The sequence below is a fragment of the Oenanthe melanoleuca genome, chromosome 14 (genome assembly GCF_029582105.1).
Source record: "Oenanthe melanoleuca isolate GR-GAL-2019-014 chromosome 14, OMel1.0, whole genome shotgun sequence".
In the NCBI taxonomy this organism is placed as follows: Eukaryota; Metazoa; Chordata; class Aves; order Passeriformes; family Muscicapidae; genus Oenanthe; species Oenanthe melanoleuca.
The window spans coordinates 15,705,570-15,732,990 of NC_079348.1; the positions used below are offsets into that span (position 1 = coordinate 15,705,570).

At 46.0% G+C, this 27,421-nt stretch overlaps 1 protein-coding gene across 6 annotated transcripts in view; it reads left to right on the plus strand.

The window, feature by feature from the left end:
* Window positions 1-15,838, plus strand: part of TBC1D24 (TBC1 domain family member 24) — a 31,591-nt gene extending 15,753 nt beyond the window's left edge. For 3 of the 6 annotated variants that reach the window (XM_056503267.1, XM_056503268.1, XM_056503269.1), the window contains 6 exons: window positions 137-154; window positions 4,953-5,111; window positions 6,069-6,132; window positions 8,193-8,288; window positions 10,014-10,248; window positions 11,904-15,838. In XM_056503267.1, coding sequence (XP_056359242.1) covers window positions 137-154; window positions 4,953-5,111; window positions 6,069-6,132; window positions 8,193-8,288; window positions 10,014-10,248; window positions 11,904-12,058 — 727 coding nt within the window. In that variant the 3' untranslated portion in view covers window positions 12,059-15,838. The remainder of the gene's footprint in view (window positions 1-136; window positions 155-4,952; window positions 5,112-6,068; window positions 6,133-8,192; window positions 8,289-10,013; window positions 10,249-11,903) is intronic. The other 3 variants (XM_056503271.1, XM_056503272.1, XM_056503273.1) reach the window with 2 other exon arrangements.
* The last annotated feature ends 11,583 nt before the right edge of the window (window positions 15,839-27,421 follow it).

The window sequence follows — 27,421 nt, forward strand, 5'->3', positions numbered from 1 at the left end:
TGTTTCTCTCCAGGCTCCTTTCACTCACTTTGTCATGGATGTAGGAAGTCACTGATCTTTTCTATCTTTTTTGTCTTTCTCCTTGTATGTTCTCCTTCTGTCCATTCCATCTCCACTGCACCACTCCTGTTTGCAGTCTTGCACTTCCCAAAAGGTAGGTTAAAACACTTGAGGCTTTGCACTTTGCTCATTCCTGCTGTCTTTGGCTTGTTTTTTCCAAGGCCGTCACGTATTGCTAACGTTGGGGCAGGAGAAGCAGGGCAGCTGTCAGATTGCTGTGCCACATCTCCTGAATACCCTCCTGCAAAGTTAGTTCATAGCACCTGCAGAGCTGGGACAGAAGGGGTAGTGGGCCCAAGGAGTCAGTGCAGCACTTCAGATAGCAATACACCTGTGTTTTCTGGAGTGGGAAAGAGTATTGTACATGAAGAAAATATGTGGTGGGTTTATGGTTATGGCTATAAAGGGCCATTCTAATAATGGTCCTTTCTACTCTGGAAGAAAAAGTGTCATTTTTTTAAACATGTCAAATAACAGCTCAGAAGAGCTGTTAGATATCATCCCACCTCCAAACCTTGTATATGCTGTTGTATTAGATGTGAAACAGAGTCAACTTTTTATGTTCTTTGGAAGCTTTCTGCAGTTAATTGGAAAAATTTTGGACTGACCCCAACGTGGCACATGCCTAAAAGTGACCTGTTTCTATTCATAGTAGATTATACTTATTTTTAAGTAGGTAGAGTTTTTTTAGAGTGGAGAAGACAAGACTCTTTTTCTGTGTCAAGGAGGTCAGAGTTACTCAGCCATGGAGCATTAATGTTTAATGAAGTAATTTTTCAGTCTAAGCCTGAAAAGTAAATCTTAAAGAACAAAACCCAGTGACTGGATTGTGGTACCTGATAAGCAGAGAACTTGGAAAGAAAAAGGCTGCCCTGTAAGTATTAAATATCACAGATGTTTGGTTTTAAATTAATGCCTTTGAGAATCCTCTGGCCTTGCTGCAGGTGCCCTGACTTAACTTTAGTGAGTGATGCACACTAACATTTTTACTAATTTATAAAATCAAAGTTGGAATTAACTTCCTCATGTTTTTATTTTTGAAAGAACATCTTAAGAGACTTAGCAAATCATGTTTCATACCAGAATTTCTGTGTTACCTCTAATAAATCAGTAAGCTGTTAAATCCAGTCAAGCAAATAGTCAGCATCTGTGTATTATTTTTGCAGATAGGTTGTTCTGCAAGCAGCAGAAAGCCTTGATTTATGCTAGGAAGCAGTTTGGGTTTGAGGGGACTTATGGAGAGCATCAGAGATGCTGATCTGACCACAGGTTTAGGTTTCAGGTTTATGTACTCCAAATTACTTATATTGCTATTTATGACTGAAAAAGAAATCTCCTTTTACCATACAATTATGCCCTCACTGAAATTATAATAGATTTTAAAGATAATGCATCTCCTCTAAGACTTGACCCAAGCCAGAGTAGAGCAGGAAGATGTAATTCAGTGAGCAATCTTTGGAGTTGGGTATTTGTTGGGTTTTTTAATAATACAGGGCACATTCACTTTGTCAGATACTGCTGCATGTCCTCAGCCTTGGCTTTACCTTTGGAGACTGAGGTCTCTGAAGCACATTGTATAGATTGTATAGCTGGAAAAGCAACATTCCTATGAAATTAGCAAATGCTGCTTTATTAAACATTCATTGTGCTGGTTTTCAAATCTAATTCCTTGGAATAATAGCAGTTGAACAAGTCTTTCTAATATCAGCAATTGTAGCAGCATGGAAATGGATGGTGATTGCTGCTACCTTTCCAAAAGCATCTTCTGAGGAAGCCACTCGGGCAGGCACAGCCAGTCACTGAATCCACACTCATACACACCACAGATAGGCCAGAAATACAGGAAGGGTCTCCAGGATAGAGTTCCAGCAAGGTTTATTATTGCAAAGTCACTGAAGGAGTCCAGGGACAAAAGGCAGAAATCATTGCAGTGTCCCAGGTTAAGTATGGGGTCAATGTTCTGAGGACGTGGGGGCAGTGCAAGGACAGGGAGAAGGGCAGTCACCTATAGGGAATAGAGGGAGATGAACATAGAGCTGCAGAGCACCACGGGGGAAGCCTCTTTGTCTCGTTCCAACTACTGAGGCATTCTCAAAGCCTGTGGCAGACTCTTCCAGGGCATTACCTTAGAAGTTCCCCTGATAGGCTCAAGGGCCTCCACAAGCAATCAAGAGAAAGTTGTTCTGTGAATCCCTGTAACTGAGAAAAACATTAATGCAGGGTAAAACCTTCTGAATTTGTTCAGTTCTAATGGTAGACTCAGATGACCCTGAAAGGAGTGGAGTGGTAAAGGCTGAACTTAATTTTCCTCAATTAATATAAACCAAAACATTTGGTTGTTTTTGTAGCCCATTTGTGTTCTGTTCATTTTCACTCATTTACTACTTTGAAAAGCAACTGCCAAACTGAAGGAGATGATTTTCAGTGTCATTAGATAAATACTGTCAAAAATAAGAGAATTACTACAGGTTAGATACTTGTAACTAGCTGCAATTTTCTAAAACGCTCCCAAAAAAGTTTTATTTTTGCTCAGCATCATGGAGTTTGGTTTGATAGGTGCAGGCTCTATGTGGACCTGTCTCAAGGGTCAGGTTTCGGTCTCAACCATCCTCAGCTGGTTACTGGGAAATAGGTAATTTTGTTTCATATTCTGTGGCCATGTTCTTTGGTTTAATTACATGCTGCCATTAACTATAAAATTATTTACCATGATATTCAAAGGGCAGGAACTTTGTATGCCTGGTACAGTTTTAAATGGCCAATACAGTGTAAATGCTTTCTAGTAAATCAGAAGGATTTATTAGAAAGATTGAAAGACTAGAAGGATTGAAAAGGTGATCTCTACCTGCATGGAAGAATTGTGAGAAGGCACAGGGTACTGAAAGGGATGTGTTCAGAATACTGGTGAACACAGGCTTTGGGAGGGATTTGGGTAGGAAAGTCTTTAAATGAACAGTTCAGAGTAGCCAGGAGAAGGAAAAAAGGTGAGAGCAAAGATACCCTGCATGTGAGAGCCTTTTAGAAAAAAGAACTGTAGTTTAGTTGCCCAAATAAGCTCACAGAAATGTGAAAAATGTACAGACCAGGCATACAAATAATTCTGAGGCTTGCTTGAGGTGTAAATTTAAACCTGTTTTGATATTTCTTATTGACTCTTATCTGTTTATCAGCATTGCTTTTCTGCTGGAAATTCATTCTAATGAACAGTTGACTGCCCTGAATATTGTTTAATGTGGGGGAAGAAAAATCTTAATTTCTGCTGAACTGAAACCAAGGCTTTGTCTCTCAGCTCTGTTCCATAGTGACACCAGTTTTAGCTGCAGACCTGCCAGAACACAGAGGGTGAGACCTAAAGTAAGATTGTGGGCATGGGTGTTCAAGGCTGGGTTCCTACTTTGTTTCAATGGATCTCTCCTTTGCCTCAGATTGATGTATTTAGAAGTACAAATAATGTCCCTAGTCACTGATACTGTAAGTTTTGAAACCCATAAATAGCTGCATCTTCTTAAATAGCTGCCCACAGAAGTTCCTTGCATTAAATAATGCAGGGTAGCAATGCAAAGACTGATTTCGTTCATTTTGGTAAAATAAGCAGTAATTTTAGTAATTTTTTAAATGACCTAAAGAGTCACTTTGTTCAAAATGCTGACACTAAGGTGCCTACAGTGAATTCTAAAAAGCAGTTCCTAGTGTCTCCAGGCACTGCTCTGCATTGCAAATGCTGCTGATTTTTTGGTACTATGAGCATGAAAAATAAAAAATTTATATATTTTGTTTGCTTTAGGGAGTGAGCTAAGCTTTCTAGATCTATGCAAATATTGAGGGCAATACATACATTATTGAGGGCCCCTTCATGATCATGAAACTGAGAGAAATGTGTAATGGTCAAAAACTGCCCAGAAATTGGCAAATACTTGCACCCAAACCCTTGCATGCAGAGCAAAGTAATAAAGCTTTACTTATTTAACACCTGGCTGCCCAGTAATTCAGTGACTTGTGTAAACTGTGTGTCCTTGGCTGTCACCATTGCATTTTAAGCATTTAACATAGTGGAAGCAAATAATGTTTAATCCCCAGGCTCTAGGTTTGTGTGCTTGTTTAACCTGAAAAATGAAGGCTGGTTAAGATGGTGATGATTGTTACCTTCAAGTGTTTAAAAGCCATGAATCAATTCTTCTAACTGTATCAGACTCTTCTGGGGCATACAGGGATTTCCTTCCCAGTGTCAGTGCCTTAATGTCCTCCGGCTCTGTCTGTAACCATGATCCCAGGAACATTTTTGATTCATAATAAAGTGGAAGTCATTGGTAATGACATGTTTCCAAGAGGTGGAACTTCTCAAAAGCTTGGATTAAAATTGCTTGCCCTGGAAGTACTGATTCCTCTAGAGTTTCTGGGGAGTTTAGGAATTCTCTAATCCCACAATACGAGCACTACCTCAAAGATAGAAAAAAATACTACCCCTTCCTATTAGATCCCAGCTATTTGTTTAGTTATTCTGTTCTCTGTACTTAAATACAACTGCCAATGAGACTATCAAAACAGCAAATATAAGGCCATGGTCATTTTTAGTGATTCAATGTTGTGTCTTCTCTGTGTGAAGTTGCAGGCCACCACTGCCGTACAGAGGGATATTTTCATACAGTCAAGCCAGATTTCTGCCTCTGAGGATTATGTCAAATTGCAGTAGTTTATTACCTTCACTGGGTCACCGCCACCTAATTGCAGTAGTTTATTACCTTCACTGGGTCACCGCCACCTAATCCCGTGGGCTGGAGCTTTGACCAATAATTTATATGCTGTTAGTGTTCAGCTGTCTTCTCATGTTTCAGTTCAATAATCCAAAACTTGTTAAATTATTGCTTCTCAATGTTTTGTGTTGTATTTGTCAGGCAGAACGTGCACTTGGCAGTTCATGCTGAAAACTTCAAATCAGAAATTGTCAGTGTGAAGGAGATGCGGGATATCTGGTCGTGGATCCCAGAGCGATTTGCACTGTGCCAGCCCCTCCTACTTTTCACCACTTTGGAACATGGCTGTAGTCTGAGCAGGTAAGGAAAACCTTCCTCTTCTTTACTGTAGGGCACAAAGAAGCAACTGCTGAAGTGTTTGCTGGATTGACAAAAAGGCAGTTCTAAGTCAGAACTTGATCTGAAGAATATCGTTAACGATGGAATACAAATGTGAGAAATTCCTGTTGTCTACAGCATTTGACTGGGATATTTCCTATGCCAGAATATTTTAAACTGTTCAAGATCAGTTGGAAAAGTCAAACTTGGATCAGTTCACAGATTCTGCAGGTCTGAATCTGGTCCCTTAAGGGTTTGAATAGTTAACTCAATAGCTGCTCTGCAGGCACTTTCGATAGATAAACACATTCAAACTGATCCAGGGAAGAAGAGAACTAGAAACTGGAAATTACCTGTGAATCTGATTGGTTTGGGGTTGGTTTTTTTTAAGTGAGATAAACTAGATATGAGTTGTCCTTGCACTTGGTACAGAAGACTATAGCCCTATAGCTCCTAATAATGACTTTGCCATCAGCAGTTGAGGTACTGAGGCAGGGAGTGACCTACTCTCCCAGCCTTATGTGCCTATAACGAAGAGCAAAAGCAAGCAAAGAGAATGCATCACAATTAATTTCCATGAAGACCTAAAGCCCTTCAGATATTGCCATCAGTCCTCTAGGTTGTTTTACAATTCTTTAGGTTGTTTCAGTTCAAAATGCCATTAAATGCTGCAGTTGATCTAGGTAAGCTTCTAGTTATTCTTCAGAGACATAAATTGTACAGGAGACTGAGTAGAGAGCAGCTGCTTGATAGTATTCATTTACACTCACTGTATTACTTACATGGACTGTATAAAGTATTTGCAGGAATATTCTTAGTCTTCAGGTGTTTTTTTACTGCAGCATCAGTTGGAGAAGGAGGTGGTGCCTTAAGTTGAGGAGGAAAGGGGCTGCATGTGGTGGCAGTCAAGGGCTCACTTTGTTGTGCTCTGCACTTCAGGTTCTATTCCCACAGTGAGGGACATGAACCAACTCTGCTCCTCATCAAGACAACAGCAAAAGAGGTGAGTGAGGCAAAAGACAAGTGATTAAATTGGGGTTTGGGCAGTGTTCATTGCTGTGTTGCAACACACAGCTGTTTATAATAAAATGAATAAGCAAGGTTTGGCTTTGGATTTTTAATAAACCATGCTTTAAATTATTCTATTTGTTGGTTGTAGGACTATGCATTCTTGAGCAGACTTTGCAAACCAGGTCTTGGTTAACTGCTTTTTCTCTTGCAAGTAGTGTGGGGTGATGGATTAGAGTAGCTCATTTTGCTCTTGGACAGACTCTGAAATGCAGAATCAGAGGGACAGAGTGAGAATTGTGCTAAAGTTATGATTCATAGAAGATATTTTCATTTTCTCAAGGATATGAGGAGAGAAAGAAGCAGAATGTAAATGGTATGAGTAATGTTGGACTACATGATATGGAAACAAAATCCTTAGCTTCATCGCACTCTTGATTGTGTAAGAAATAAGCCAAGGAAACTCTGAGAACCTGAGGAGGAGTGCACACACATCCCTTATTTCTGCTCCTGTGTGTAACAATATTGGACAGCATAATGTGAAAACAGCAACGTGCTTGTTTAAAAGGTTAACACATACAATAAGAAGTTTTCCCAGAACCTTCTCAGGAGGGCACACTTTGTATAATGGTGGTGTTGTGTGTGCCACTGTACATGACTTCTAAATATTCTCTATATGCTATTGAGCTGTTATTGCAGACTGTGGGCTTTATTCCTATATCTCTACAGGATGACTGTGAATGAACATGCCTATTTCTACTCTTATTTACATCTACCTAATGCTCATCCTCCAGGCCATTTCATAGTTCTGCCTGTGGTTTCTGCCCATTCAGACCCGTGTTGAGATGCCAGTGGCTTATGGAATGCCCATGGTGTCTAAAGGGTAGAGGGGGGAACAAGTTTTTTTTTTTTGTTTTGGAGCCTGGCAAAAGTCTGGCTTTGTAAGGGATTCTGGTTTTTTTAAGATGGTTTATTTCTCACCCCTAAATAAAACATGTATTAGGAAAAAAAAAAAATAAAATAAAACAACCAAAAAAACCCTAGGAGAAAAATATGGGGGTTTGCTTTGTGCTTATGGATTTGGAGGGTTTTTGTGAAGGGTTGTTCATCCTTTATTTGTATGTCTACAGTTAACTTTTAGAATGAAGAAAATTTGCCTTCTGATTTTCTGCCTCTTATACCCTTAGGCATATCTTATCAAATGGACTTCTGGGTCATTTAGATTTAATTCTAAATCTAAATTTAGATTTAAGTCTAAATACATATTTATCTGTATAAAACAAGTCTGATCTTCAGTAATTTTGTCCTAGGAGCTCTGCTTGCAATGCTCACGAAGGCCGAACAGCAAATGTATCTTAGAACAATTCTGTATAATTATAATTGTTTTTCTAGTTTCTGGGAGAAAAAAACACAGATGTTTTCATCCTACTCTTGGTGCTTCATTGTTTCCTCTATCTGTACTTGGCAGAGATGTGTATTGCTGGTAGCAAAAAATTCTAGTGCAAATACAAGACTCCAGAGACCAGCTCTGCCCTCAAAGGGTGCTTCTCTTTATTGGAGACTAGTAGCCCCCATGTGGTTCAAGTGGCTGCTCTAAATATTTAAGCTAGTTCAGCATTTGATTAACCTACACTTTGAAGTGTAAGAAAGCCACCAAGGCCACTGTTTGACCAGAAAGTGTTCAGGCAGAGCTCATATTGTAACTTGAGACAGCACTGTTGCTTTGGTTGCCAAAGTGAGGGAGTCAGGCTGTACAGCCCTGCAGTGATCTATGCTTTGGTACCTGGGGTTGTGTTAGAAAATTTCTCCCTTAAGGCATCAGAGGTAAGAAATAATTTATGACACTCTTAGGATTTAGAGGTAACCACTGGTGAATTAAAGCTGTTAAATATGTCTTTAGATACAAGTACTTGTGCTGCTTTAATCCACTGGTATAGAGACTCTGAAACTCAAGCTAAAGTCAAGTCAGCAGCTTTTGCCTCTGAAATGTCAATATCAGTGGGTTTAACACACTTTCTCCTTCAATGGGAAGCCTGACTGTGGTGTCTGTGCCAGGTCTGTGGGGCTTACCTGTCCACTGACTGGAGTGAGCGCCGACGAGGTGGGAATAAGCTGAGTTTCTTTGGAACTGGGGAATGCTTTGTGTTTAGGGTGAGTAAAATTTTGTTGTTGCTGCCCAGTAGCAAGACAGAACGACTGTACTGGTTAACTATCACCTCCCTTCCACTTAAAGAGCTAAATTACATGCCTTTCTAATTTATAAAGTTTATTGAACTCTTAATATGGTGGAAAAATTTTAAGTTTTGTGGTGACTCTTTCTCCCCTTGAACTGCACATTTTCTTAAAAGATCATAGAATCAGCAAGGTTGAAAAAGACCTTTAGCATCATGAAGTCCAGTCATCAGCCCAGAACTACTAATACCCTGAAGAGTGTTCACTAGTATGTCCCCAAGTGTCGCATCCGCACATTTTTTTGAACATTTCTAAGGATGGTGTCATGGTTTGACACTGGCCAAATGCCAGGTATCCATGAAAGCCCCTCATCCTCTTCTGCTACAGCTGGACAGAGGAGAAAAAATTTAGCAAAGGGCTCATGAGTAAAGGACAGGGAAAAAAACACTCCAATGGAAAAACAGGCTCAGCTTAGAGATATGGCGTGAATTTATTACTTACGAGATCAGAGCACAAAAATTAGAAGTAAAATAAGCCCTTAAAAACACCTTTTTCCTCCTAGCCCCTCCCTCCTTCCCACCATCATTGCAGGAAGACAGGGTATGTGGGGTTTGGTCCGTTCAGCATTCGAGGTTTTCTTCCACTGCTCTGGGAGAGGCATCCATGCTCACCCATGTGAGACCGTGGGGTTCTTCCCACAGGAGACAGTTCTCTGTGAACTTCTCCAGTGTGGTTCCCCTCTCACAAGCAGCAGTTCTCTGTGGATCTCTGCATCCCCTGTGGATCCCCATGGGCTGTGGGTAGATCTCTGCATCCCCTGTGGATCCCCATGGGCTGTGGGTGGATCTCTGCATGCCCTGTGGATCCCCATGGGCTGTGGGTGGATCTCTGCATCCCCTGTGGATCCCCATGGGCTGTGCATGCATCTCTGCATCCCCTGTGGATCCCCATGGGCTGTGGGCAGATCTCTGCATCCTTCATGGATCCCCATGGGCTGCAGGGGTACAGCTGCTTCACCATGCTCTTCACCACGTCCTGCAGAGGTATCTCGGCTCCTGTGCCTGGAGCACCTCTTTCCCCTTCCTTTGTTATCACTGAGGTGTTACCACCATTTCTTACTGACCCAGCCTTGGCCAGCAGCATGTCCATCTTCAGAGCCATCAGGGATCGGCTCTGTGGGACATGGTGGAAGCTTCCAGCAGCTTCTCACAGAAGCCTCCTCTGTGGCCCCCCCACTAGCAAGAACCAGGCCATGCAGAACTGACGGAGATGGTCACTCTGCCCCTTCACACTGCAGCCTGTGCCAGTGCCTGGCAACTGTTTCAGTACAGAAATTTTCACAACATCCAATCTAAACCTTCCCAGGCACAACTTGAGGCCATTTCCTCTTGTCTGTCTCTTGTTATATCTGGAAGCAGAGCCTTACCCCAACTGATTCCACCCTTATTTTATGCAGTTGTAGAAAAAGATGATCTAGAGATGAGAGATGTAATAAGGTAACTCAGAGGTTATTGCATCATTTCTTCTATCACCTAAAAAGCAAAGGAATAAAGGATAACATGTGGCCTAAAAGAAAGGTTGATCCAAGCTTTACTGCTGACTGTGCGGGTAGAGACTGAGGGGCTGGAATGTTCTTTTCTGAGCAGAGCTCTGTGTAGTATGTGTACACTAACGTCAGCTCTGCCCTTCTCTGCCTCTCTGCAGCTGCAGCCAGAAGTGGAACGCTACGAGTGGGTGATCATAAAACACCCAGAACTAGCCTCGACTGGATCAGAGACAGAAAACCATGCCCAAACAGCTTCCAGCAGCCTTTCCTCCAGCAGCATCCCCTCAGACCCCTCAGATCGCCTTTCTCCCTTCCTGGCAGCTAGGCACTTCAACTTGCCTTCCAAAACAGCCTCCATGTTCATGGCTGGCAGCAGCGAGTGCATCATTGTAGGTGAGTCAGTGAGAGAATTCGAGCACAGATTCTACCCCACTTCTTCCTGTCCACCTTAGATACATGGTAAATACACCTGACCCCTTTATCAATTTCAGTATCACTACATGTAGAGGTAAAATTGCCCAAAACCTGACATCATTTCCCAACCAAAATATTCTGTGGGAAAACCTGCATACAAGCATTTTAGAGAAGAGAGTAACTCATGGATTTAAGTTCAGCCATTCCTTCATACTGCCTAATGCACAATGAGAAGTAGTTCTCAAAAAGGAGATTAATTTGCATCAAGGCTTTTGAAACACAGAGTAAACTGTAAAACATATTAATTCTCCAGGAACTTTATTGGATCTGTGGTGCTGCTGACTTTGGCAAAAGACTGCTTAGTAAAGTTGTCACTTAAATGGGATTTAAAAGGAACAGATTAAAATCATAGTTGTCATTTTCCCAAAAGTCTTTACTTGACACTTGTTAGGAGAGCAGCTGGTCTATAATTTCCTCTGTAATGTCAAGTGTTGGCTGATTTTCCACTTAGCAGCATGTGCTCGAAACATAAAATCATGGAATTGTTTAGACTGGAAAAGCCCTCTAAGACCATCAAGTCCAGCCCAGCACTGCCAAGGCCACCACTAACCCATGTCCCCAGGTGCCACATCTACATGGCTTTTGAACACTTCCAGGGATAGTGACTCCACCACTGCCCTAGGTAGCCTGTTCCAATGCCTGACCACCCTTTCAGTGCAGAAATTTTCCCAATATCCAGCCTAAATCTTCCGTGGTGGTTGAGGCATTTTCCTCTTGTCCTCTCACTTGTTCCCTGGGAGCAGAGCCCAACCCCCACCAGGTGCCAGGCTCCTTTCAGGGAGGTGTAAGGTGTGATGTGTCCCACCAACTCTTCCTATCAGCCTTATTGAAGGGATTCACTTATATTTACCATATACTACACTATGGATGGTAATAAGAGAGATAAAGGCCTGGGCATAGATACATAGAAATTAATATTGTACACAGCTCCAGTTGTGGACCAGAATTCCCACCCTTTTGATTCTTCAGATGGCTTTAGTAACTGTCTTTGATGGTTGCCCAGTAAGCAACAGGGAATCTTTCTTTTTGTTCTCCTAACACATTTCTGCCTAACTTTATTTCACTTCTCTGCATTTTCTGGCTGAACCTTGACACAGACCCACAGATAACCAAAATGCTTTCAACTCTTACATGTTTTACTGTGATTTAGAAGACCAAGCCAATGCTGTTACTTACTGATCTTGTTCTCCCAGCTTTGATTTTTGACTGCTAACAGAATTATTTGGTTTTCCTTTACTGAAGAAAAATTTGCAGTTGTAGCTTCCAATATCCTCCAGCACTGAAACAGAAATCTTAAATGCAGGTAGTTTTTGTTCTTACTGAGTTGCATTACTTTTCTTTATCATTATTAAAAGAAATAATGAGAAATAATGCAGTTCTGATATTATCATTCAAAACCTATACATCTCATCATATATTGTTATACCTGAAGACAGCAAGTAAACAAACATTGCTGAAGGCTTCCAGTTGTTCCCCTTGGGAAAAGCACTAAAGTCTTTATACAGCTGTTTCCCATAATTTCCCAAGAAATGCAGAGACATTCTCACCCTGTCTTTGTCTCTGTCTCTTCCCAGGTGGTGGTGATGGCCAGGCTCTGTACCTCGATGCGGATCTGAACCACGGGAGAACCAGCCACTGCAACACTTTCAATAACCAGCCACTGTGCTCTGAAAGCTTCCAGATCTCCATCCTGGAGGTATGGGGCTTCAGGGACACCATGAATGGTTGATGTGACTATCATTAATCAGCTAGTTTTTCAGTTGTCCAGGTAAATTCCGATACAGAAGCTGAATTAGAACATCCTGCTGGGCTCAGTGCTGTGAGTGCACTTGCATGCAGGCCTAGTTGTTTACTCTTACTTTATTTAAGACAGGTCATGGTGAAGTAATGTATCTGGTTAACTACTTGTCCCTTTACGTCTAGGGATCTGTATTCAGTGACTGTTGGTAAAAATGAAAATGTGGTGGGTTCAGTGGTGGATACAGGTCTGAATCATGTGATAGGATTAAGTCCACAGTTCCTCAGAGGCACAGCCATGGCTGAGTTGTGCTGCAGAGCCCTGAGCCACTGGCACCAGTACCTGGCCTGAGCCAGGAATATCAAAATATCACAGGGAACACTAGTGACCTCAGATTTCACATAAAACAGTAGTTCATAAAATCACTGCTCTCCTATGAGTAGACACTGTGTAGACAGATCAGTACTATTAAGTTATGAAGCTCTTACATTCACACCAGAACCATGAGTGCTGATCTACTTGTACTAAAATCTTTGACATGTTCCTGTTGCATATGTTTGAGAAGTCTGCCTCTGAGAAATGCATCCAGGCTGGATGGTGATATCTCCAAGTCTTGATTTTGTTTACATTCCTATTCCATATCAGAAGGATGACTTCGCAGTCACTCCCTGTCTCAGGCAGCTGAAAGCCAGAGAGTATCTGCAGTGCTCAGAAATGCTCCTTTCCTCATCTTTTCTGGGAGCTGAAATGAAGCTTTAAATCTGAAAATAACTGTGTTGATATCCCAGTGTGTTTGGGGAATTAGACATGGTGATAACGGGAACTTAATCCTCTCCCCACAAGTAAAGAAAGGAAGGCAGGAGGCAAATCTGGGAGTGAATCAGTTTCCCAGGAGAACTGGAGGCAACACTGTTTCTCCAGATGTCTTCCCAGTGATGAGATCCCTCCTGAGAAGGTAACAGTTTTCTTCCTGTATATTCTGGTAGGGTTCGGGTGATACAAACAGGCTTTGCTCCTTCTTGAGCATTCCTACATTCACTGCAGGCATGCCCTGTGGCACGTAATGCCTGGAGGGAACTCCCCAGAGTCTTTATGCACTATCTGTTGTGGAACTTCTCCCACATGAAGCACAAATAAACATCAGTGAGTAGTCCAGAACATACAACAGGATGCTCAGGGCTTCGTTGAGTAACTCACTAGTAAGATTTATGACAACAGGGAAAATGAAGGGAAAGATAAATTACTGATTTTGTAAACAGTTCAATGTAAAAAATTGCTGTAAAGTCAGTTTGCTACTTAATGTTATTGCTATTAAAGCTTGAAGTTCATTAAAATAAATAATTTAAATTAATAATGATAAAAGCTAGGCTGAACAGGATCACGTTCATACTCAGAGGTCAGAGGTGAGTTCTTGGTCATGTTGGCTTGTCCAGCTTGACGGTACCTCACGACTTGATTGCCTCTTGCAGAGTATATGCATAAACTTGGAAGAAATAAGATTTGCTTTTTAGGGTGCCATTTTGAATTTCTGTCAAAGTAACTCTTTGAAAAATTAGCCTATGTGCAGAACAGTTTAAGAAGTCTTTTGCACCATTTGGAATTGGATTCTCTCACCCTTCTGAAAGTCAGCATTGAGCCTCCCTATCTCCTTCCCACACAATGAATTCTGCCCTGTTTTCTTTTCACTGATTTACCATAAGCTTGATTGAACTGCAAGAGGTAATTCAGTTATACTGATATATTTTGATGTGGAAGAACTCTGTCATATCTGGCTTTTTGCAAACACTGGTTGATGCTGCCCTCTATTTTTCCAAGCCACCCGTGTTACTTTGCCCTTGCAGGTATCCCACAAGCTTTCTCAGACAAAAGAAATCACCCAAAAGTATAGGTTCTCCTTAGTGTAGATGGGATTTCCATTTGGTTTGAGTCTCCTCTTTTGAACTTGTCTGAGGAAGTGCCCTTGGGAACAAAAAACAACTCAAAAACACAATAGTATTAATTTCCAGCTTGTTGTCAGAAAATCCCTGGAGCTGTGTGCTGATAGGATTTGTGGGAGTGTAATGTTCTACTCCAAATGAATAAATTTTATCTGCAAAAACTTGGCTGCATCTGGCAGTGTGGTGGAATTTCCTCACTCCCATCCCTGCCAGATGCAACTATGTCAGTATCTTAAGCCATATCTAAGAAACATGCCTCAGAAACATGTTCCTTTCCCTGCTCTGTTCTTGGTGCGCAGTGATTTGGGTGTTAGGAATCTGAAATAACTCTTGGTTGCTCAGAAACTCATCATAGGATATCAGTGTGAGAATCCAAGGAGCAGTACTGGATACCAGGCACAAGACTGGTTTGGCTTGGTAAAGTACTGCCCTGCTACAGCCACCCTGTGGGACTGGTCTGTGTGGTTTGAACTGTAATATCCTGGATGAGCAAGAAGCTGCAGTAATCCAGGGAGAGCAGTTCTACAGTGCTGCAGCAACTTCACATGGTCCTTGTGTTCAGTAAAAATGGATATTCCTTGTCGTGTGCAAATCCTTATCCATCATTCCTGTTGTGGTTGTGAGACACCTTAGAAGAACAGCATTTTTACTTGGTCGTCTCTCGAGTAGCAAAGAGGCATTTTTTTCTCTGTGTAGTTAATCGTTGTTGACCAGCTGTATATCAAAGTTCAAACCGTTTGTTTCATGTGGAGGTCTCGAGATGGAGGCACAGGCTGGTTTTGAAGACAATGACTACAATGGACACCTTATCAGAAAGTGGAGTTATCTCAAGTACTCCAGCCATTAAGTGCTTTAGTCAGTTATTACTTGCACCTCTGAACAACTGTTGAAGTAGGCTGTAATCCCTGTCTGTGATCCTGCTGGCAGCTGTAAGAGTGCCAGAGTCACAGGATGAGCTTGGGCTGGGAGCTGCAGGCTGGGCATTGGTCACCTCGGTTCTGTGAGAGCATCTGTGCTTTCCTGAGAAGCTGCTTTTTGCTTTGTCATATTGCTTGAAGGCAGAAAAGATTAGAAACTCCTGACATCAGAAACCTGACTTCACTGTAAATGGCAACCAAGCTGTTTGCAGGCCATGGGAACTGTATCCAGCTGCAGCCAGGCTGGACAGACTTCACTGCACCTGAGCTGTCTTTCCTGCAGCTCCTGCACTTTGGCATGCTCCTTTTTCTGATACAGCACATTAATCAATCTTCTGTTAATAGAGGCAAATCAGCAAAGGGAAAGGAAAAATTCTCATTTCCTCTCTCATGACATATCTGAAGTCAAAATGGAGTGGGGGCCAGTACTTTTCTTTGAAGAGTTAAACCATGCCTATAGAGATCTGTGGTAACCCACAGAGGGGTGACATGTGCAGATCTATCAACTGTTTTTCATGTGTGTGTATTGAAATTGTGAACTTTGTCCTTGGAAATTCATCCTTATTTTTGGTGAGGCGTGATCTCCTCTGCCCATGATGCCACTGATGCCACAGCCAGGAGCTGACCCACAACCATGGAACTGCAAGAGCTCAGCTTCTGTGAGTGACACTGAGTCAGGCTGTTGGGTACAGCCTAGGCGTGGGCACCTGGCTGTTCTGCAGCTCTCTGTCATGAATTTCAGACTATTCATAGTCAGGTTGAGTGTGTGTGTACTATTTGGGGTGGTGTTTTCTTCAGATGAGTGGTGATGTGCTGCTGAATTGGTTTTCTACCCTATCTTGAAATCACTACCCTACGTCAATGGTATTTTTGTCACTGTGCAGAGTCTTGGATTATATTAAAAGTATTTGACTGTGGAGGCTGCTGGCTTTGTCCTTTGTTCTTTTCCTTCCAGTAGATCTCATAGCAAAAGGCACCCTGAAACTGAGAGAAACTCTGGAGCATGTGTTCTCTGACAGAACTCTCACTGTGGTGAGGTGGTTACACGGTTCCTGATTTCAGATCTCACAAGATTTCCCCTGAGATCAGGTGTCAAACTGACTGTAAAGTCTCTAGATAGCAAATTCTGACATGAGCCGTCTTCCCTTTGCAGAGCCAGGGAGCATGGTTTGCCTCAGCCCTGCCTAGGTTTCGAGTGGAGGTTAGGGGTGTCTTCTGTCCACCAGCACCTGTAAGTTGCAATCAGACCATGCAGTGACCAAGGGTGTAAATGAAAAAGGTGGAATTCCACCAAATCTGGGGGTTTAAACAGGCTGATGTCAGACCAAAGGGATTTGGGTATTTCCCCCCAAAAAACTCCCACCCGACAGCTCATATACAAATCTGGCCTGCCTGTGCTGCTGAACCACAGAGCAGAGCTGTGATTTAGGGCTCGGTGTGGAAAAGGGATTGCTGAGCTGGCAGAAACAATTCCCAGATGATTGATTCTCTGGCCAGCTCTGTACTGCCAGGAGGTTTGCTGCACAGGAAGCCCGTGGCCACTAGAGGTTCCTCTCAGCCTGCTCCTGTGCCTCCAGTAAATCCATCCTTGCAATCCAGAAGGGCTTTCTTTACATGGTTTCCAAAGGTGACCTGAGTCTTAAACACCATAAATCAGAATTTTACAACTTCCTTAAAGGCTGTAAACTTAATCATGAGGGTGCTTAGTAGCAGGAAGATGTAAGTGAGGGGTGTGAGGAGCTGAGCAGTGCAGGCAGCTGTTTTGGGACCTCACAGCTGCTGTAAACCCAGTGACTGAGACCTGAGAGGGGAATGCGCTTGATTGCATCAGACAGCAGAAGCTTGGTGTCCTGCCTACAAAGTGGTGGAAAGGTTCTGGATGATGTCTTATGGCTGGTAGTAGCTTCAGAAGCCTAAACTGGAAAAGGAAGGCTGTGCTGTGTCTTGCTGTGCTACTGCAGTATAAGAACAGCCTGTTTGCCAGTTGTGCTTTTTTTTCTGGATTTTCTGTACAGGCCTTTGTGTAAATATCTCAGAGACACATGCTTCCTTGAGAGATGTTTTATAACCAGCTGTGGCACAACATTGCCTCTGGCAGCGAGTTTAAAGGGTTTTCTGCCTTTTCAAGCCCCTAACTGGGTGTTTCCAGCTCTGCCCTGCTATTGCCCTTCCCAAGCACAGCTGTGGGCTGCAGAGTCTGTGCCTGAGCCTCTGGGAGGGTCGTGGCTGCACTCCTTGGCTGTACACTGGTGACATAGGCTGCTGCTGACTGATTTCAGACCACACAAACGGCTCTTGGGTGGAGCTGGGTACAGACTTCAGCTGGGGAAAAGTGGAGTGTATTTGTTCCTGCTTTGCAAACCTGCAGCTGGCTGCTGCTGGACAAGGGTAGATAAGGTACCAGAACTGTCCTTACCCTGAGCATGCACCTCCCATTGCTGACACAGCTTTAATCTATGGCCACATGTTGAGCCACCTCCCTTTCTGTCATTAAATGTCCTCCAGAGTTATGGCTGTGCCCTCCATGTGTCACTGACTGAAGGATTTCTGACTGGGCTCACCCTCCTGGTCCCTCAGCCATGAGATGAAGGAGGCAGGTCTGGAGTCCCATGGGGAAAAGTGCAAGCCCACCAAGCCAGTGATCAGTATCTCATCCTCCCAGCCTGTGTAATGCTGGATCCTCTGTCCCATAAATGACTGGGAGTACACATTTTTGATCCGTGAGCGTTCCAGAGCAGCACCAGCCTTGGCTGCACCAGCTCAGCAGCCTAGCTGGCTGCAGCCAGAACTCTCCCACTGGCAGTGGCTGGGCACAGTCTGTTCCTCTTCCTTAAACATCCTCCTCATGCTGAAATCCTCCTCCTTAAACTTCTCTGGGTTTATGTGAAGACCCACTTTTGCCCCCTCACTCTGTGAAGCTCTTGGCTGTGCTGCAGGGAGCCAATCCTTCTCCTAGAACATTTTTTTGCCCTTTTACATCCTTATCTGCTGCAAGGATCTGAGTACACCGTGCTTGGCACACTCAGCTTGATGATGCTCTGAATTCAAGCCCAAGAAAGACCACAACTCAAGCAAGGTTGGCTGCACACTGTGAATCCTGCAGAACAGCAACTTGTCCAGTTTTGTTCAAGGGAGGTTTAGGGCTGAATCTCCACAAACTACCACTGCTGAGCTGGGTCCAGCTGTACATCTGGCCTGGTATCTTATCCATGGACTTCCTGCATGGCAAGTCACACCTGCCTGAGGATAGCCCTGCCAGCTCCAGCAGCACAAAGCCAGTGGCTGTGGGGCTCCTGCTGAGCTGTGGCACCCTGCAGTCTGGGTTCTGGCAGCCAGCTGGCACGAGGGGTACGTCTGCATCAGTCCTTGGCATCCCCAGATCTTTGCCATGAGCAGCTGTGTCTTTGAAGTGCAGCACTCTGCAGCCACCTTCTCCCCTCAGCTGGACAGCAGGATAGCCCTTGGGCACAGTGCAACAGTGGAACTGGGCTTCCACAGCTGCAGGCCTTCCCCATGGCCACACTCAGACCAAGTTATTGGAGAAAGAGTTAGCAATATCTCAGAGATCTGGTTTTCCCCAGGTTTGGCTGCCTGTTTCACAGAAGCAAAGCAGTGAACTCCAGCATTGCTTCCTGCAGGGAAGGGCTGTGGTGGGGCTGGAACCATGCTGGGAAGCAGAATCCCTCCCAGTTACCCACCATTCAGACAAAGCCAGAGGAAAATGGATTTCAGCAGTTCCACAGCTCACAGAAGTACTTGTGGATGCTCCTGTAAGGATCTGCCCAACAAACAGTCATAACCTCTCTCTCGAGTTCATTAGGCTTTTCTTGCACTTCAGAACAACAACCACAGCTCCTGCAGGATACTGTGCTCTTGTGGGGTGAAATATTTCTCAGAGTCACGGCTTTTCTTGCGGCCCACCATGTGTTGTGCCCCAGAGTTTCCGACTCTGGCTCGGAAACTGAACTCAGCAGTTCAGCTGAGTTCAATTTAAGGACTGCAGAGCCATAGCTACTAGAATTCTTGAGGGTGTGGGTCTCCTCAGGATGGCTTTCTTCCCTAATGAGCAATAACAGACTCATGAACAGATTTTTGAAATTGCAGAAGTCGAAACCACAGGAGGAATAACTGACTCACTGAGAAAATCTTATTAATGTGTTCGACAGAGCCTTGGGAGGGAAGCAGGGGCAAGTTAGGGCTTTTCAAGGATGTGTGGGAGTACCTCTCCAGACCAGCTGCCTGCCTTGTGCTCAGCCCTCTGACAGTGTTGGAGATGCCTTCAGCTCAGACCAGTCTCTTGGGGAGCATTTCTAGCCCATATTTAGGAGGAAAATGGGCTATTCCTCTGGTTGGTGGGAGCAGATGTTTACTCCAGCCTATTCCCTGAGTCAGAGCAACCTCCAGCTGGGTCAGATCCAGTCCTGGGCTGTCCTGAGAGCTGCTTGCAAAGAAGAGGGTCCAGGGCTGCCCAAAGGAAGTGGAAGGGCAGGCACTTATCCCACAAACCAGCACACACTCACTCCAGGCAGAAGCTTTTGGCCTGATTTGCTCATGACCTTCGCCGTGGTTCGTCCCTCGGACGGCCGGAGCCTGCTTGCCAGGGCTGGATCTGTGTTTCTTTGTACACACAAGGCTGCACTCCAGTCAGCTTCTGCCCTGCCTTTACACTGGTTTTCTCAGGCAGGGGATGTTTTTAAGGGTTTAATATTTAATCTGCACCCTACTGAAGAGGAGAACTTGTAGAGGTTCCAAGAGCCTGGGAGATAGCTGCTCCAGGTCCTCATCCTTCCCAGGCTCTGTGTGCCTCCAGCCTGGGAGGTTTTCAGAAGGGCAGTGATGTGAAATCCAGGGATGTGAATCCGTGTGAAAAGCCACTTGCTAGGGATGAAGGGAGGATGAAAGGCACATGATGAACATACCCCCTCCAGGCAGGAGAGCTGCATTGCAAGCACAGGGAAGAGGGAAAAGGGGAAAGTTTTGGACTTCTGGGCAGTTTTCTGCAGAAACACATTGCTCTGGGCAGGAGCAGCCATGTCCAACAGTGAGCCCTTGTGGCTCCAGGCACTGCCACAGCAATGCCAGTCCCCCTGGTCACACCAAGGCTGTGGGAGCAGCTCTGTTCTTCCTTATGCATGGTATAAGGGTCTCCCTTCTCCCAAGGCTTCAGAAGTGGGGATTATCCAACAGGTCCCACTTGATGCCTGGAGCCCTCTACTATCCTCTGTGGAGCAGCCCTGCCCTGGCCCCAGCAACCCTTGTGTTCTCCAAAGGACCTTGTCCTGAGCCCGTCCTCCCTGCTGCTGGTTCCCCACTGTCACCAAACAACCATGGACATATCTTTCCTGAAAGCCCTTGGGGGCCAAAAATCCTTATATCCCAATCCCAAATGTTCCCTGCTGCCATTTCTGCAGGCTGTGCCATCCCCAGTGCTGCCTGGTGAGATCCAGCACATGGAGCTGCTGCCTCCCACCCAGCAGCCCCAGCTCCCAGTGAGATGCAGAGATCTCCAAGGGCTGCTGCAGCAGGAGCTTTCCTGCAAGCATGGAAATGGGAAGGGAGGGCTGGAGCACGAGGACAAGCGTCCAGGGAACAAGCAGTAGTGGGGTGAGCCAGTGCCTCAGCAGATATTACTAATACACATGTACAGGCATTCTGAAATAACCTGAGCTCAGCTTCCCCATGTGATCCTGACTGTGTCAGCTGATGGGAAAAAATCTCTGTGTGGAAGAAACGGCTGTTCCTTGGAAAGGCCTGGGACTGTGCAGGCCATCCCTCTCCTCTGGGGTCAGCCAGCCTGGAGCCAGCTGTGTGTGAGGAATGGGTGAGGACAGAGCCTTGTGTATCCTGGAGGGAAGATGGAGGAGGGACCAAACTGAGATTTGGTTGAGATGTTTGGCTGGTGGAGGCTCTCTGTCCCAATCTTAAGATACAGGGCTGCAATCTAATCACAGTCCCCCTATGTTGAAGGGAGGTGTCTCCCCTTTCCCAGCACACACCAAGAGTGTCCAGCCTCTTTCTCACCCCAGGGAGAGGAGAGTGTTTGGAAGAGGAGAGTCCAGTGCAGGACTGGGCTGTGAGGACGTGGTGTGGCTTCACTCATCCCAGCTGTCTTGTTTCCATCAGGGACTAAGGTGATGGTGTTTCCCCCTTTCCCAAAATGAGACACAAAGCTGTTTTTATGCCCACTGTAAAACCTCTTGTTTTTTTAAACCCTCAAAGCAGTGCTGAAAAACACAGTGCTTGATTGTCACTTTTATTGTTCCCTGGGCTTTGGGCCATGTCTGTCCTTATCTCTGCCTTTCTGAACAATGCCTAAACTTTCTGAGCTAATAAACAAAATATATAAAATCAGCTTCTTTTAATCTGTTCAACATATGCTGCCTTTTCATTTCTGCTGTGCTTAGGGGATATGGTAGAAAGAGGAACTAATTGTTTTCATATCTCCCCCACATCTTTCCACTGAGTCTCCTCTCCCTCTTCCCCTTTCCTGAGCCAACATCCCTGTATGATCTTTTGTCATCTGCAAACACTCTTGCTCTTTTTATCTGCAGCCACTGAACTTTGCCATCTTGGCTGTGTCTTCTCCAAACCTCAATGATTAATGCAGCAATGGCTCTGCCCCAGCAGGGAGCCCAATGCCTGCCTAGCCCATGACAGCTGTCTGTGGTCAACAGTGACCAGTGACACCTTGCTGCACCAGCATGTACCACAGGCCCAGGGCAGTGACCATCCGCTGTGCTGGGCACTGCTGAGGCACCTCCAATCCTGGGATCAGTTCTGGGGTCCTCACAACAAGAAAGACACTGAGGGGCTGGGGCATATCCAGGGAAGAGAACAGAGCTGGGGAAGGGGCTGGAGCCCCAGGAGAGGCTGAGGGAGCAGAGCAGGCCCAGCCTGGAGAGAAGGAGGCTCAGGGGAACCTTCTGACTCTGCACAACTCCCTGACAGGAAGGGACAGCCAGGGGTGTCAGGCTCTGCTCCAGGGAACAGGGACAGGACAAGGGGAAATGGCCTCAAGTTGTGCCAGGGGAAGTTCAGATATTAGGAAAAATTCTCCATGGAAAGGGTAGTTGGGCACCAGCACAGGCTGCCCAGTTAGTGATGAAATCATTTTTCCTGAAAGTGTTCAAGAAACAAGTAGGCTTAGAGTATCTTAGGACATGGTTTAGTGGTGGCCTTGGCTGAGCTAGAGTAGTGCTTGGATTCAATGATCTCAGTTATCTTTTCCAACTTAAACTATTTCATGATGGATGGGCAGCCTAAAAAACACTAGAAAACAGAGGACTGGGCTTTGGAAACTCTGGGGTCATTATGCAAATCTGCTGCTTTGGTGGCATTGAGGTGAGCAGGTCCATGGCACACAGTAATTTCTCCTATCAAATATCATCTTTCTTGGGTATTTCAGCCCTGAGGGCGGCACGTTTCCTGCCACTAGTGATGGTCATGGGCTGAGGCCTGGGATGCACCTATAACACAAATGTGAATGGCCAGCAGGAACCTGCAGGTAACCAGCTGCCCCCCACTTTACAGAAAACTTGAACTGGAGTTTTTGAGGGTCTCTGAATTTCCCTGTGGTGTGTTATCTTTGCTAGGACAGGTCTGAAAAAGGCCATTTTTGACTAGGCGTGAGGGAGATTCCTTCAAAGGAGTTGTTGGATGCCACACCCATGGTTGACAATGGGCATGGGCAGAGGAAATCCCAATCAGCCTCTAGCACACAGGGCCCCAGACTGCGGTCCCACGTGGGTCTGCCTCCACTTCTCCTGTCTCCAGCAGCCAGAGACATTCAGGGCTCAGTCCCCTTTGTAGTGTGGCAAATCCCAGCCTTGGGGCTGGACTGGTGGTGAAATGTGCAGTTTTTTCTTCTCTGTCCTGCCAAGGCAGCTCTAAAATCCCATCTCCTGGGGCTGGGTATGTCCCTGGCTGCGGGCACCAGCACTTCGTTCTCCAGAGGCTAAGAGGAGAAGGCAGCACGTGAAGCCAGAGATAGGGCAGACGCTGAGAGCTCAAACCAGCATACCCGGTCTCAGGATATGGATTTTGGGTTTGGGTGAGCATTTCTTCCAGCCCAAGAGGAACAGAAACTCCCTCCCACAGCCACAGCTTTTCCTGCATTCTTGTAATCTTGCTCCTTGCCAGCTTGTTCGTTCCAGAGGAGGTTCCCATGCTTTTGGGAAACAGGCGCTGGTCCTGCAGCCGCCAGTGCCAGTGGGTACCATGGGCTGCCCACCTGGGCCAGGCTCATGGAAGCAGATGTCACCTTGTCCCCATGATTAGCCATGATTAGCCAACTCTCCTTTTGCCACTGGTTTCACAGTGGGGGTTGGAGGAGAGGAACTGCCTGCAAGGGAGACGCCAAACCCAGGAAACACAAAAATTACGCTTAAAATAAAAAGGTCTCGTGCCTCACTGCTCAGCAGCAGCTCCAGGGGCAGCCAAGGCTCAGTTTTCCCCAGCAAATCGAGCAAGGAAACAACAGCCTAAGAGGGGAATAACCATAACAAATGAAACACATTCCTTCTGCCTTTCAGTTTGTCTTTCCTCAAACAAAGCGATAACCAAGTGCTGGTTAAGTTGGCTCACCCACAGCATTTTAGGTTGAGTGGTCCTGGGCAGCAGGGACGTGGCCAGGAAAGGCACCATCTGCCACATCCTTTGCCCAACAGCGGGGCAGGGAGATAAGGCTGTGGGATGTGCTGACCCACTGTGAGCTAACGGGGGCTGCCAGGGGCCAGAGCACAGCTGCTGTGGTTCCACTGGCCATGCAGAGTGAGACTGGGGCACTGCCAGCACCCTCACCCAGAAATACATCTGCAGAAAAACTGGTCGCCCCAACCCATGCACAGAACAATTGATGAGGACAATCTAACCCTGTTTTGGCAAATTCTTCACCCAGCTAAAAATACCCTTCTCTATTCTTCTCTAATATCCTTCTCCTTGGCATTAGTCAAGCCCAACAGAGTGTGTGTGCAGGAAGGGAGTGCGAGGTGGGGGTAACACCATGAGCTGCAGAGGACAGGAGCTTCAGGGGCTCCTAGACAGCTGTCACTGGCACCAACACCATCTCAGCCTCATCTCTGGTTCCTGAGGCCTCCATAGGGATGGGAACCCTGGAGGAGAGGCTGGCATGGTGGCATGGCAGAGGTGATGCTCCGTCAGAGTGCAGGAGCCAAGGGAGGAGGAGCCAAGCACAGCAGGTGTGTGGGAATACCTGGGAAGTGCCAGAGGGATTGGATTTAAGTTGCTAATTGGTAGTGAGAATTCTGATACAAGCTGAGCCAGGCAGGGAGGGGAGAAGAGACTCCTGCCCTGGTGCATCTCATGGCAGTGGCTTTTCTGCACCTCGTGCTCAGCAGCTCTGCAGGAAGGTGCTGTTCTGCCAGCCAGCCAAGGGTTTATCTCCCTCCCTACCTGCCAGGGCCACAGGCCAAGGGAGAGCAGGCAGCACAGAGAAGAAGCAGCTTGTGGGGGCAGAGCCATGGCACTGTCCCAGCTCAGTGACAAAGGACACATTGGGAGCAGCCCAGCACATGGTTCTGAAGCAGCTCCTGCCCAGGTGACAGAAAGTTTCTGCCCTCACCAGGCCAAATTTTCTCCCCAAAACTGAGTGTAATGACCCAAAATCATCCTTCCCATGTTTGGTGCCCTATGGCTGCCTATTCTCAGCGTCTGCCAACAGCTCCATCCTCCAGAAAGGACCTAGAAAAAAATCTAAGAACGAAGATCTAATTAACATGGGAGGCGAAGAGATTCGGATCCAATGGGAAATTGAATACTGGGGTTTACTCAACTCTGGACAAATCAGCTTTGAAACAGTGCATTTCTATGGATTTTGACTGTATAAAGTTTGGGGGAAATCTTGTAAAAGCGTGTGTCATGGAATAACTCTCTCTGCACACTGGGGCTTTGTGTAGATGAGATAATTTCTGCAGTACATCCTGGCCAGAACAACATCCTGACCATATAATAAAGTAATGCCTTGACTCTCTAACTTAAAAATGTTGTTGGAGGGTTTTTGTTTTTCCCACAGTTTTGGTGACACCAGGGCAGCAGGAGAATATCCACAGGCAGGAGAATCCCAGTAGCATCCCAGGCTGGCTCCAGGCTCTCTCTGTGGGGAGGTGTCTGCTTGGCTGTGGGAAGATAACAAGTACTGCCTGCACCCACCTCTGGCAGGAAAACCCCATGGCTGGAAGGCCCCAGTGCCAGACTAACCCAAGCACTGGTTTTGTACTTCTCTGGTTGTCTCTGCAGGGAGCCCTGGAGCACAGCCCACACATGGCTCCCAGCCACCAAGCGTCCTTCCCATGCTGCATCCCCGTCTCACCGTGTCTCCAGCATTGCCTCTCCAGGATATGTCGGCTGTTCCAGGCTCCCATTTGCAGACCAGCTTCCCAAAAACCAGGGCTGGAGTATGGTGGGAGGTTGGATGTGCTGGCTTTCAGTGTCTGCTTCCAAGAGCTTCAAGATACAGTGTAGGGACAGGCGCCATGCTGGGAAAACCATATTGGCTCCTCCTAGAATTACAAACCCTGTGACTGAGGACTGAAAATCCACAACAGCACTGCAGGACCAGCCAGCAGGCTGCTGAAGGGTACCAGGGTGGATGGGGGCATCCCATGCCAAACCTACCTAATGCCCAAGAAATTCCGGCCTTTTCCATTGGTGAAGGTAGAACCAGACAGTGATGCTACAATGGAGAGAATCTCCCAACCCAGCAGCAGGAGCCACATGACTTCCACCAGTAACTATGGTAACCCAGAGCAAATAAATGCTATTTTCAAACCACGGGTAGAACCTCCTCGTGGGAAGCCCTGGCTGATCCCCACTGCCAGCTGAATGCTGACAGCCAGCATGGATGCCCCGTGGAAAGAAGGATGAAGAGCAGCCCCACACAGTATGTGGTCCTGGAGAGGCCCCTGACAGGGCATTTCAGGAAAAGGATGGCAGAAAAAACCCAACTTCTCTCCACACCATTCCCAGGAGCTGAAGAATCTGTAGGAACATGCATGTTTTCCCAGCTGCATTCACAGAGAAGCATGGTGTGGGAAAGGGGAAGATCAGAGAGTTTATACAGGATAGGAAAGTCCTAGACAGAGAGAAAGCAGAGGGGATAGGATAGGATAGGATAGGATAGGATAGGATAGGATAGGATAGGATAGGATAGGATAGGATAGGATAGGATAGGATAGGATAGGATAGGATAGGATAGGATAGGATAGGATAGGATAGGATAGGATAGGATAGGATAGGATAGGATAGGATAGGATAGGATAGGATAGGATAGGATAGGATAGGATAGGATAGGATAGGATAGGATGGATAGGATAGGATAGGATAGGATAGGATAGGATAGGATAGGATAGGATAGGATAGGATAGGATAGGATAGGATAGGATAGGATAGGATAGGATAGGATAGGATAGGATAGGATAGGATAGGATAGGATAGGATAGGATAGGATAGGATAGGATAGGATAGGATAGGATAGGATAGGATAGGATAGGATAGGATAGGATAGGATAGGATAGGATAGGATCAGAGCCCCCTGATTGCCTCATCAGGAAGTCCAGCACTGGGGAAAATCCCAGGTAAGGGTTAACGGCTCAGGGTCAGCATCAGTTAATTAAGACCCAAACAGAGCAAGAGAAACCCCTTTGCAAATGGCCCAAAGTCCTGCCTCGGGGAGGGAGGAGGAGCCGGGGGATGGGCCCCCGTGACTCCTGCCCTGTGATTTCGGTGAGACACCGCAGGAGACGCTGAATGAGGAAATGCTCGCAGGGTTTGCTCCGTGGCTGGCCAGCGCTTGATGCTGAGGCTGAGGACAGTGCAGACCTGCATTTCTCATTCCTAATCCCAGCACCAGCTCAGCTCCACTGCGTGTATCAGACCTTCAGACTGAAAGTCCATCTGGGCTTGTCCTGAGCTTGAGCTGCATTTTTAACACCTTTACACCAAATTCCCTCGTGGCACTCAGGGCATTCCCTGCCAAAGCAGCTCTGTCCTGCAACAGTGCAACTCCATGCTGGCACCTCTGTACCCAGACCTGTCCTGGAGGCACAGGGTGCTCCCAGATGGCTTTCCAGAACCCTTCCACCTTGCTTCATGACATAGGCAAAATCACCAGCGCTGTGACGTTTAGAAACAGATGCCCTGGCAAACAGCTCTCCAGCTTGCCAAAAACCAGCTGGGTCAGGGCAAGGCAGCAGCTCTGGAGTCCCGTATGTCAGCATGGATCAGCCAGTGTCCAGCTCTTTCTCACTGGAAGCAGCTGACAAAAGCTGGAGCCCTCTAAAATTGCTCTCCAGGATGTTTGCTCCATGCACAGACAAGGCCCAGGGTGGCAGGAGAGTCATCTGCCACGAGGCCAGTCAGAGAAAACCCCCCAAAAGGTGGTGGCACCTATCGCCTGCACCTGCTGGAAAGCTCACTTCATCCCTCATCTCCTTCCTTGGCATAGCAACAGGCAACACAAACTCCTTCTTAAGCTGGGTTTGGTT